We start from the raw sequence: 13,090 nt of genomic DNA on the forward strand, positions 1-13,090 counted from the left end.
GGTTTTTTTTTTTTTTTTCAGACACTGTATTCAGTTCTCACCTGCACAATAAGCTATCCATTTTTCTTGATAATAAGCAGAGGAAAAAATGGGGTGACTTAGAAAATGAGAGGAAGACTGGTAAGTGGAGGCAAATTCTAGAATACAAAGCTAGAGGGGAACTTAGAGAATCTCTCTAGGTTAAGTTGACAAGACAGCCTCCTAACTGGTCTTACCTCCTCTCTCCACACATCTCCAATCTATTTTCCAGATAGCTGCCAGTGATCTTAACACATAACCCAGATCAGGCTCCTCCTTAAAACTTTTTGCTCCCCACTGCCCTTTGGATTTTATTCTCTTTCCCAGCTTATATCAAAAGCCATACACGATCTTGTCCCTATCTCCCCAGTGCCGCACTTGTATTCATTTCCTCAGGCAGTCAGTCAAATATTTACTGAGTTTTTACTCTGTGCCAGAAACCGTGCAATGCCTTGGGTACTGTGATGAGTAAGTGAAACACCCTCTCTCACAGAGCTTATACTCTAGCAGTGGAAAGAACAGATAATAAAGGGGTAGATAAATAAACTAAGTAATTTGAGATTGTGATATGTGATGTGAGGCAAATAAAGAGTTAACCTCTCAGAACCCTGTCAGAGCACATACAACCTGTAATTATTTTATTCACTTGACTACTTACTATATGACTATAAGCTCTGTAAGGACATTATCATGTCTGACTTGTTCACTGCTACATCCCAAGCACTTAGCACTGTGCCTAGCACGAAGTTCAATACGTATCTATTAAATGAATGAATACTTATTTCATCTCTTTAATAGTGATAAGTAAAGTCTTCATGGTTGACATGGTCAAAGAAGAATCAGTAGAAAAGTAAGAATTTAAATGAGAGTCTTAAGTTATAATCCAAAATGTTATTACCACTTTCTAAATACTGACCTCAAAACTCTACCGATCCTATCTTCAAAGCTTGTAGCCAGTACCCCAAAACAGACTTTAGACTCTTTCAAGACTTGACTTTACATGAAAAGTTTTAAAACACTTAAAAGTTTAAGTGAAACTGTCTATAAGAAACATTTCAAATTCCAACAAATAAATAGAAATGAAGATTTATGCCAGGGTTTCCTTTTACCACGTGTTAGAACAATGAGAACTCAAAGAACTCCTTGTACAAGAACCACGATTATCTCTATGTTCCAGGTATTTCCTGGCACCTACCTGGCAGCATTATTTATATTTTCTTCAGCTGAATCATTTAGTCAGAATATTATTTCATATTAACTTATAAGTAATTTACCAGCAGATTTTTAAGATCACCCTAGAACTGAACCTATATTTTTAAATTGTTTTAAAACAAGACTTAAGATAGGATAAAAACAGACATGTATGTAAGCTACTGTGTTCTATGTGGCATATTATTTTATTTACTACATTTTGGCTTACAAATTTAAAAAAATTAATCTCACAATTTTAGAAACTTGCCATGATCTGATAATTTGCCCATGCCCCTTCCTCTTGAAATAATGCCCTGGAACAAGCTTGATTTACAAAGTATAGTCATAAAGATGTGAAGATCGACAGATTTTTCCCAATACAGTTCTCAATTCTATTAAATGTAAACTGTAACATTAGTAATCTTTTCTCAAAGCTTTAGATAAGATAGGCTTATTATTATATGTACAGACATTCATTTTAAAAGGCAACCCCTCCCTACTTGAGTCCTTCTAATAATTATCTCATTGATTTACATTTTGCTTCAGCAATATTAGAGAATAAAATTACTCCCAATATGATTAGTTACTACCACCCCCCTCAAAAGGTACTTTTATCTAGTCCAAAAGAATGGTTTTAAAAAGGCTTAGGATTCGGGCCAGAATCACATATACTAACTTCAGAAAAGTTTATAAATCTACTTTTACAAAACAGTATAATTTACTGTGAGGAACCTGCCTCGCATACACTTCAAAGAATATAATCTGAATGACCAGTATGGGCAATTACTGCAATTACTGGACTATGACCATTATTTAAATACAAACAACACACCAAGCTACTAGTGCTTAGGATTAACTGAACCTCACGATGGAGACATATATCCACCATGTAGTGAATATATATATATATATATATAAAATATGCTCTCATGTTTTTTATCTAGTCTTATTTTTTCCAAATCTATGTTTATATTTTCATTCATGCTTATATTCTAAATCCATCTCTCTCTGCACAATTTCTTCAGTTGTGAAAGTGCTTCCTATTTTCTTCTGGCTTTTTATTTCTTTACAAATTTTATTTAGTAGTACCACCATTCTATCTTAATCTCTAAGCTATTTTTCTTTTCTATATTCCATATACTATATGTATTTGTGACATCCATCAAGATCACTATCATCCACTCTTATCTCCTATTGGTTTTAATTGCTTTTCATCTGGATTTAACTCCCTCAACTGAGAATGTTGACTTTAAGCAATTACATACATCTTTTTATCAGTTTCTTCCTCAGACTTAGTAAAAAGTCCTCCAGCTCAACTTGCCTTCTACCATGGTCAAGTTTACTCACAAGTGCTCTCTGTGTTCCCGATCCTATTTTCTGCCTTCTCTCTCATATTAAGATGAATATACTTCTCAACCTCCTGAAAAGACATTTTTTCCCTGTTATTAGGGCCTATTTCCTCCATCGAGCCTTTCCTAAATGAAAAAATTTGATCTTCAAAATTACTCTAATTTTGTTTTAGCACCTTTTGTGTGTGCATAATTCATCCAGCTAGTCAAAGAGAGAGACAAGCTCATACAGGGCAGGTCCATGTTTTCCCTTGGAACCAGTTTTCTCTATATTCTGTACCTAGGTATATGTTCTCCTTTACAGATTAAATAATGATTATAGTTTTCAGTGCAAATATTTTTCATTGCACATATTTATGCAACTTCCTTCTCTATTCAGAAGAACAGAGATTGGGTGGAGAAAGAGATTATTAGTTAGATCAGTATTTTTTAGTTTAGAACCCATTAGTGGGTCACTGAGTTAATTAACGGGACCTAATAAAAAATGTGTTAATGTAACAGAAAATAAAGTGTCCTGTACACAATAAGAGTTACTAATTTATTAAATTTCTATTCCTGATACATATACATATTTATGTATATGGGAACTGAGTCATGATGTAATGTGTATTTCTTATTGTGGGTTACACTCACAAAAACCTGAAAGCCACTGAACTTGAAGTGCTCCAAGATGTCTTCTAAATCTATACGATTCAAATTATATTAAAAGACTCGGTCTAAGGATCAGAGACAGAGCATTAAAAAAAAAAAAGGACAGAACTTAAGGATACCCCAAAACAACCAGCAAAATCACTTTTTCTTAATAAAATGTCACTATTAAACGCTACCCTTAAAACTAGAGAATTAATAAAGCTTTTAGAGTAGGAAAAAAGTTAGAGATCATCCAATCCAAGTATATTGCTTTAATATACAAAGGAAAAACCCAGGCCCATAATGAAAATTTTCTACTTCATTCATTCAATAAGCATTTGCTGAGCATATATATATATTGTGTGTTAGGTTCTTGGAGTGGGTCTGTGGATAAAGAAAAGACATCTTCAAAGAGCTCAGAATCTAAACTGTATATGGGCAAGTAAACATTTACAATAATTACTGCAAACAAGGTCATTTATAAAGAACAAAAATCAACTAACTCAATCTGGGTTGGGGGGGGGCAGAGAAATAATGTTTACCAAGATGTGATACTTCTCAGTCTTAACAGCAAGGAGTTGGCCAAGTAAAGGAGGAAGAAATGACATGTACAAAGATACCATGCTGATATACAATAAAGGATGATACATCCAGAAAACTGCAAATTGAGTTGGTATACTCGGAATATAGGACTCATGCTCAGGAGGAGACACAGCAGAATACCTAGCATTTAGTGATGTTTGACATTTAATCTTCAAATCTCTACCTGAGGGAGGCACTATTAATATCCCCATTTTATAGATGAAAACTGAAACACAAAAGATGAAGTGATCTGTCCAAGGTTAAGTTGTGAAGTGAGGATATAAAGCGAGAAAGTCTAACTCCAGTGTCTATACTCTTAGCCACTATACCACAAGGTAAAAGAAAACAGGCAAGAACCAAATGATAAAGGACCTGCATGCCATTCTAAGACTAGATTTTATGCTAAAGGTGACTCACAGTCAGTGAAAGGCTTTAAGTGGAATGGCATAGTCAGACTTATTTTTTAATGAGGTCAATGTGGCAGCTCTGTGGATGGACTGGAAAAATAATTAGTAGCAGGGAACTAGATAGTCACAGCTAGAAAGGTACTGCAATAATTTAAGAACCAGCAATGACAGATGAGTTAGACAGTGGCAATGCTGGCATTGGAACCCAAGTCTACTGACCACCACAACCACTTTTTTGTCCAGTATCCATAAGAACCTCCCATTTTTGCCCGGTATGTCCATCATTATAATAGTTGAAGAAATGAACCTCAGAAACAGTAACACATTCCCTTTATTAAACAAAACCTGACTATCAGATGTGTTGGGTACATGAAAATGACTAACAGAAATCTAGTTGGAGAACGACAGAAAGTCAATTGCTATCTGCAGTTTTCTTCCCTTTGCGACTTCTTCTCCTTCCTCTATACACTATTCCTGGAACTTTGATGTTCAATAGTCAATTTGAAATCAATGTTCTGTCTAGACATGACTATTATAACCTAAAAGAATTAAATATACTACAGAGGAAGTCTAATGTGGTCCCAGCTGTGGAAATAAATATAATCCCTGGTCTGGTCAAATTTTGGCTTAAACAGAGATGAAGAATGAATAATAAGAGATAAACTTTTTGAAAGCAGCAAGAGTTAAGAAAACCAGAATATTAAAAAGGGATATGAACCAGAGCAATCTGAAGTTCACGACTTTTGATTCCAAGAGAGTAACACCAGCCCAAGTGTGTGTGTGGTATTCCAGGCACCAACAAATGAAAAGAACAGTAAAAAAAAAGACTATCTGGTCAATTCTCAAGCATTCTAAATTCAATCCGTTCTTATTTAAACCTAGGGTTAGCACTCTTGAGCCACCTTTGGTACCATGCAAGGGTAGGTTCCACAAGCAAGTAGCCTATATTACAGGGAAGTACAGAAGAGACTGGGAAGACAAAGAGGGAGGGAAAGTGGAAAGGGAATTATAATGAGGGGGAATGGAAGTAATGATGAGTTTTAGAATATGGAATAAAATGGAGGAGTACTAGTGACCTCGGGATCAAACATTGCCAACCTCACCTAACTTAGTATCCAAGGGGCACCATAACGGTGGCAACCTAAGAGAGGATAAAAAGACAAATTTAAATCACAGATTTATGAGACACCAAAGATGAGATATAAGAATAATGACAAAAGTGAAAAAGCAACTAAATAGTTTTAGAATCTAAAGGGACAATTTAAAGATTATCAAAATCTCATTTGGTTTACTTACGCTTCATTGCTCGTGAAACAATGAGTCTGGACACAAAGGGTGAAAATGTCAGGACCAGAGATAAATATCTGGGAGGTGTGTTACAAAGACAGTATGAGTATGAGATTTATTTGCATATTTTTTGTGGGAGGAACTTCAAAATTTTTCCTCCCTGTAGTGTAGTGGTACCTATTTTAAAAATTTCACTGTAATTCTTACGCTGGCTGGCTTCCTCAACACCAGGGTTCAAAATAAGGTAATCAAGTATTAATTACGGTGAAATTTTAACCTCAAAAAGAACAAGGGTCCGCAACAGATCATAGAATGTTACTTAGTAGTATAGCCCAAATGGGTCTAATGGTAACCAAAACCCAGATAATGATTCTCAAGAAAATTATGTAATTAAGAAATCATTTTATAAGTTTCCTGAAATTAAAGTTTGCTAGATAAAGGAAATAATCTAAAAAAAAAAATCAACAACAAAAATCCCTGAATTTACACCTTGAAACCATTTAGAGAACAAGTAATAATAAAAATATTTCGCTATATGAAATTTACAAAACTTCCAGGCACCATATTAATCTCTCTCTCTCTCTCTCTCACACACACACACCCCCCCTGCCACCACATCACACAGTGATTTCAATAAGGATAAAAGGAAATAGTATTAAAGATGATTATTACAGCAAAGAAACTACTGGATGAAAAGCAAAAGCAAATATAATTAAACTTGATACCCTGACCTATCATTCATCATATCAATGAATACGCAGTCTTCATGAGGATTTCATCATAACAAGTGTTTGGAGAAAGTTTATCCATTAACAGCAAAACATCTTTCTTACAGTATAACAGGATGAAACAACGTGTATATGTAGTTTATTTTTCTAGTCATTCTAATTTTAAAAGATAATGAAAAGATGAAAACTCTCAATACAAGGTCACTTGGAGATCATTAATACCATGCATTCATAAAATTTAGATGACTAACTGCGGGAGGGACAGCAGAGTCCTTTTGCTAATATACTAATAATTTTTAAAATTAAGAATTAACTATAGGGCTTCTCAACTTCAACACTATTGACATTTTGAGCCAGATAATTCTTTGTTGTGGAAGGCTCTCCAGTGCATTACAGGACGGTTAGCAGCATCCCCATCCTCTACCCACTAGATGCCAGTAGCAAACCTCCCTCCTTCCTCATAGTTGTTACAACCCAAATATGTGTCCAAATGTCCCCTGGGGTAGAGGTGGGAGGTGGGGGCTGGGGTTGGGAGCAAAAGTCACACATGCTTGAGAACTACTGGCCTATCATAAATAGAAAAAAAAAATTCAAAATGAATTGGAGAGGGAAGTGTTGTTTTCTTCTGGTCTTAATCTTCCAATATATTGAACTTGACCACAGATTACATTTAAGAGATTCTGCCTTTTAGAAAAAAAAGGATTTAATATCTATCACTTGTTAGTCAAACTCCAGAAGACTCACTGTACTGCCAACTCCCCCTCCAAACACATATACACTTTCTCACAGAAATGAGCACATCCATGTGAGCACATACACACAGTTTTAACTAGCTGAACTAAAGAAAATGCACAAAATTACTTTATTTACATTTCTTATTTCAAATATGTGGACCAGACTGTTCCAGTTCCCACAAAATCCAAAGGAATTCTCAACTTGTTCAATGCAATTCAAATACCACAATAGCTGCATCACTCTAGGTAAGATAACCCTAAGTATTAGAGCAAGTATTAAACTCATCCTCACATTTTAATAAATTTGGAGAACGATTCAAATTAACCACAATGCTTTAAACACAAAACAACTAAGAAGTAGATTTGTGTTTTGAAACAGAATCTGAGGAAGGATAAGAGGGGTGAAAAAAACTGAAATCAAAGGGAATCTGAAGGTATTTCAGGATGAGGGCAAAACTCGAGAATGTTTCCTCTAGAATGAGAGGAGAGAATCATACACTTGGTTATATCCTACACAAATAGTCTTCATAACCAATCTCCAGTATACATACCATGGGATGGAAAATGAAAAATCAACATCCACAAAATACTAAAAAAAAGAAAAAAAAAATCCTAAGCACCTGAAATAAAACTGTTCTTTACTACTGTTCTTCACTTGATTTTTTAAAAATCAAATATTGATAAACAAAAAAAAAATGAGAAAATTTTTAAATCTCATAAAAGTAGCCATCCTCATGCTTCACCAGGCTAGATTACAGATTACATAGAAAAAAATCAATTAGGAAAGGAAAAATAATAATCCTTTTTTAGAGTGCACTTGATGCATAACAAAAGCCCTTTTAAAAAATCAGACATTTTAAGTACTAAAAATCTTCATGTATAAATATGGATTAAAGTCTTTAAGATTTCAGTATCTTCAACAGAATTATATTTTAGTTCAACTAGGATTGCTTATTTAAAAAACTATGCAACAATACTTAATTAGTAATGTAAGTGCAATATCTATGTGCTCTATAGCAACAAAATTACTTTAAAATTTTAGCTATTAACCTCCTGGCCCAGTGAAAAAAACCCTACAAGAAACTAACTGCTCCATTCTTTTTACTCCCAAGCCAAGCAGAAGAAGCTGTAAGATCTGTAGTTGACAGCCTGCTTTTCCAGAGGTAATACCTGGAGAATGCTCAAGAATAGCCTGCTTCACCAATTAGTGTGACTCAGGAGGGTCTGGGAGAAAATAATGTCCACAAGTCCTTGGTCAGTGGCCATGATGCCCCTCCTCCTCAAGGGCAGGAGATCAGAAAAAGGGATCTGAACAAGAGGAGTTCACCAACCAGAACATATAGGAGCAGAGGAGGAAGAGTACTACAGAAATAATAAAAACTACATGGTTAAGTTATGTCACAAAAGCAAGAGGTTTAATGTTATCTAGTATTCATTCATTTCAGAAACACCATTGTTTATCTTCCTTCCCAAACCACACACAAAAAGAACTGTCAGCCTGCCTTAAGCATGTTCCTTCTTCCATTTAAACAGACATGATTCTTTTGGTTAATCTCTGGCAATGATCGCCATTTCACAACACATTCAGCCCACCCGGAACTGATCAATACCACTATAGACATAAGACCAGACTTTATCCATTTATTAACCACAAGGAAATGTACCATTCAGCAAAATTCTATACATCACAAAAGATTCTATTAAGGGGGGGGCAGGGAGGACGGATGGACATGGACATACACACAAACACACACACCACAGAGGTACACAAAGAAAAGACTACCACCCTCTTATTTCCCTGTGGCAAAGGAGATAAAGACATGGCCATGAAACCTGTCAATTCGTTGTCCCCCTATAATTCTATCTCACAACCTGGTAACTGAATATTGAATTTTGTAAAAAATAGATCCATTGCCACTTTAAAATTGCTCCATCTATCAAGCGAACTCTCCTCTTATGCACATTTGCACACCTTTTGAGCTAGATGCTGTATTCATTTACAGAATTTCAAATACAAAAGACTACATAGTTTTCCAACCACTGGTTGCAACCACAGAATGTTCTCACAAAATCAAAATTTCAAATATAAAGGGGCCAGATTATTCTTCCAACCTTGGGCCAAAACGAATTTTATGACTATAGTGTATGTGACAGTATGCACAATTTCAAATGGGCTGTTCTAAACCGAAAACAATGCTTCAATACAACGCGTTTAAAATAAGTATTCGTAGGTAAGCAAAATCTATGCCAGAAAAGAGCACATAAATGGTGGTTGAAAGCCAGCACATTCCCAACACACAGCAGCATACCTCTTCTGCACTGGGTTATTGTTAATACTCCAACAACAACTACAACTATTTTTAACACTGCTGGACACTGAAGTTGAAGAAAATGTGAGGGGAGACGCAGAAGAAACTGCTGGTAGAATGCATTGTTTCTCACGGTCAAAATTAAGCAGCAACTGACTTGATCTCTGTCGTGATAGTCACTGAAGTACTAATTAAAAGACGTTAAAAAAATAAAAACCACCCTTATCTCAGAGGATGTCATACTAAATGACATTTTGGAATACGCCTTTCGGGTCTCAAACCTTTGCACAAATTGTCACTTGTGGTATTTGCGGCTTAATTACAACCCAACCAGCGCTGTCATCCACTGTTATGGCCACAAACCATGACTTTCTCACTTCCACAACAGAGCAGTCACTCCAATCAGTTCGCCAACCTAACTCAAAACCAGAAAAATTCATGGAGGTTTCCAGATCACAGTCGGACCTGGCGGGTGGCAGCCGAGGGGCTCGGGGTGCGGGGAAACCTCCTCAAGGTCCACGGGAGCTCGCCGACCCACCGACAACCGCGGCCGCCAGCAGCGGCGGCGGCGGCAGCAGCCCCGCCGCGCCGCGCTCCGTGCACCTACCTGAAGAACAAGAGATAAGAAAGACGGCAAACGCCAACTTTGCAGCAGCTCCCATTTTCCCGAGGCGCCGGGGAAGCCGTAGGAAGTTCTCGCTAGATATCCAGTTCCCTGGGTCTTCCTCAGAGACAAACCTCCTGGTGTAAAATCAACCGTCATAAAACATATTCGGAAGCCCCGACCAAAAAAAAAAAAAAAAAATTAAAAAAATAACGTTCACGGGGTCAAAAAAAAAAAGGAAAAAATTTAAAAATAAAGAAAGCACAATTTAAAAAAATGCACCACGGGGGAAAAACCGCCACACACAATCACAACACACAAAACCAAACAACGAAAAGCCAACAACAACAAAAGCGGGTTTAAATCACTGTCAAAATCACTGTCAGCTCCGCTCGCCTCTCGGGTCTCTCGGAACAAAACGCCAGGCTGAGGCGACGAGGAGGCGGCGGCGGCGACGTCCGCTGCCGCCCGGACAGTCCGGGAACCGAGCTGGGTCCGACGTCCGGACCGACCTTCAACCCGGACACCCAAAGTCCGCGGACCAGTGGCGGCTGAGCTCGCAGCGGCGGCGCCCGAGGAGGCGGCGGCGGCAGCACGGGGAAGGAGCGGCGGGCGTCGGCGGCGCAGGCGGCGGCCAAGTTCTGGTCCAGGCTCTGGCTCCGGCTCCAGGCTCCGGGCTCGGCCGCGTTTTCGGTCCCCTGGCCTCTGCCGGCCCCGCCCCCTAAACTTCCGGTTCCGGCCCGAAGCTGGAAGCCGGGCACCGTGAAGGAACGCTCCGCAGCGGTGGCGGCGGCGGCAGTGGCGGCGGTGGCCGGGCGCAGCGCGCGTGCCGGGCCGGGAGCGCGAGGAGATTGTCGGGGAAGCGAGGCGGGAGAGGGGGAGGGATGAGAGAGCGAGGGCGGGGCCGGCAGGAGGGTGAGGAGGCGGGGCGGACGGAGCCTCGATACCGCGAGGCCTCGTCGTCCGGCCTGCTCGGCCTGCTGGGCCGTGGAGCTCGAGTGGGCGGGCGGATGGAGGTTCGTCCCGATCTCGAGCGCCTGGTTTCCAAATCGTGCTCCCCTGGCCTCTCTACGGAGCGCACGCCCGAAGGGTCAGAGGGAGCTCAAGAGGAACAGGACCCCAGGGCGGGGTGGGGCGGGTGACTCTTCCGCGGGGGCGTCTGCGGCGCCCTGTCTTTCCTCTGGGGGGACGCCTCGTCCGCTCTGAGATTCCAGGCGCGGGGAAGCGAGGTGTGGTAGTCGGTCCTCCGCGCTGCCGAGCTGCCGCAGCCAGTGTCTGTACCCTCAGTCGTCTCGTGCTTCCCGCCCCTGTGGCTTCTGTTTTAAGCGTTTTGTCTTAAAAAGAAAAGGAAGGGGGTGGGGATGGCCTCGCAGAGGGTGGGCTGTCCACCCGGTCAAAGATTTCCACCGCATTTATCACGATGTGCAATACGAATCCATTCCCACCATTCCTTTTACATACAAAGCCTTGTGCTGAGAATTGTTCTGCATGTAATAGGTTCTCAAATATTATTACACGCTGAAGAGAAAACCTGAGGATTTCGATCGACATATTTGATGGTCATTCGAGTGTTTACTTTTTAAATTTTCGTTATTTTAGGGCTTGTTTGTACTCCTTAATTCAAGTTGATTGCTTACAAGGTGCTGTGCTAGGCACGGAATGGGATCCAAAACGTAAAGTAGGATTCCCTCTCTCAGAAAGCTCACATTATGTGCTGTACTCAAAGTTGGTTACAGAATACTAACTGAAGAGAGTATTAAAGGTACTAGCTTTGTCATTTACCACACTTTAGCGAGCTCCATGAAGGTGGGGGGGTGGGAGGTCTTGTGTCTTCTTCCCCATTTTATGTCAGCACTCAGAGTGTCTAGTATGATGTGATAGGTGCTTAATATTTATATAAATGACAAGGGATAATTGCCTTCTCCTTAAATACATTATTCTCACATATAAGCTATGATTTTTTGTTTTTATTAATAAAAACAAATAAAATATCTGTACTATATGGCTAATTTACACTTTACTTGCAGCTTACTGCGTTCCCTATTTCTCCGCAAAGCAAGCCTTCTCCCTTGTAGTTATAGTCTCATTTTTCTCTTCCTCTAAATTACTCTGTATTTCAACTAAGTTCATCCTGTAATTATCTACCCATTTCTACAACTTGTCAAGGTTATTAGTAATCATTGTGGCTCTTTAAAGTCTCTCCAGGATTTCTAGTTCTCAAGTCATGGTGCTCAGAATTTGAATGATATTGCGCAACAGTTAAGAAAAGTCCCCAGTTGGTCTTCAAGGTGTCTAAATGATCTCATCTAATGTAATGCAGTTCTGTGGACTTTATGAGCTGGTCAGAGGAGTAAATATAAACCTTCCATTCTCTGATTGAATTAAGAGTTGCCACTAACATTTCTAGAATGGACAGTGTATTTTATTTAGTTCACTCAGAAATTTGATGTTAGTTATGCCTTGGATCAGGCCCCACTGTTGTCTAATCTCTGCATCGCTTCAATATTTCTTGAATTGTGAAACTAGAGCAAGTGGAATAACTGGAATAACCAGAAATAGGACTAAAACTTGAAAATATATTCCTTATCTTACCACCCAAATTTCCAGTATAAGAATGTAAGAGAACATGAAAAATACTCTCCTGTAAAAGAAAGAGAAGTAACAAGTCAAAGTCTTTGCTAGACGATTCTCTAATAGTTAAATAACTCCATGTGAGATGTTATTAACACCCATTAACAGTAATTGTCCATTTTGTTCCTAAATTTGTGTTCACCCTCACTATCTGCATTTTTTAATTCAAAAATATTTTAACGAAATAAGCCATAAGAGTGTGTGACTAATTCCCATTTTAATTGCAAAGCTTATAAAGAAGATAGAGGTAGCTGCAGCTAACCCTTTTGCCCCTCTTTCCTTCCTGTTTTCTAAAATCACTTTTTCTTATCTACGAATCCAACATCTCTCCAACATAATGCAAGTTGTACCAACTGGTTTAGGAAGGAAGGAGAGGAAAGGAGAAGGAAACCTGGAAGGAATTCTAGTCTGACACAACTATGTGTTTAACAGCTTTAGCTGACATCGCTCAATTCCCAAACCTGATACCTGGCCTTTTAGCTATTCAAATGCTATAATTTCAAGTTCAGAGTCCTGACAGAAATTCAGTTGAACTTCCAGTTGTTCCTAGCTGGAAGAATCTTGAGAAGCCAATTTAATCTAAAGTCAAGTGTGTGCTGGCCAGATGAGCAAAGAGAGGT

The 13,090-nt window shown here is 38.9% G+C and overlaps 1 protein-coding gene across 4 annotated transcripts in view; it reads right to left on the minus strand.

The window, feature by feature from the left end:
* Positions 1-10,562, minus strand: part of ACVR2A (activin A receptor type 2A) — an 85,600-nt gene extending 75,038 nt beyond the window's left edge. For 2 of the 4 annotated variants that reach the window (XM_084998322.1, XM_084998321.1), the window contains exons 1-2: positions 10,352-10,562; positions 9,843-9,976 (exon numbers count right to left, since the gene is read on the minus strand). In XM_084998322.1, coding sequence (XP_084854448.1) covers positions 9,843-9,897 — 55 coding nt within the window. In that variant the 5' untranslated portion in view covers positions 9,898-9,976; positions 10,352-10,562. 4 annotated transcript variants of the gene reach the window in all.
* Between the last annotated feature and the right edge of the window lie 2,528 nt (positions 10,563-13,090).

The sequence above is a fragment of the Sus scrofa genome, chromosome 15 (genome assembly GCF_054392235.1).
Source record: "Sus scrofa isolate SSC_HxYL_T2T_F1_AM1 chromosome 15, Sscrofa_HxYL_maternal_Yorkshire_Landrace_v2.0, whole genome shotgun sequence".
Taxonomy (NCBI): domain Eukaryota; kingdom Metazoa; phylum Chordata; class Mammalia; order Artiodactyla; family Suidae; genus Sus; species Sus scrofa.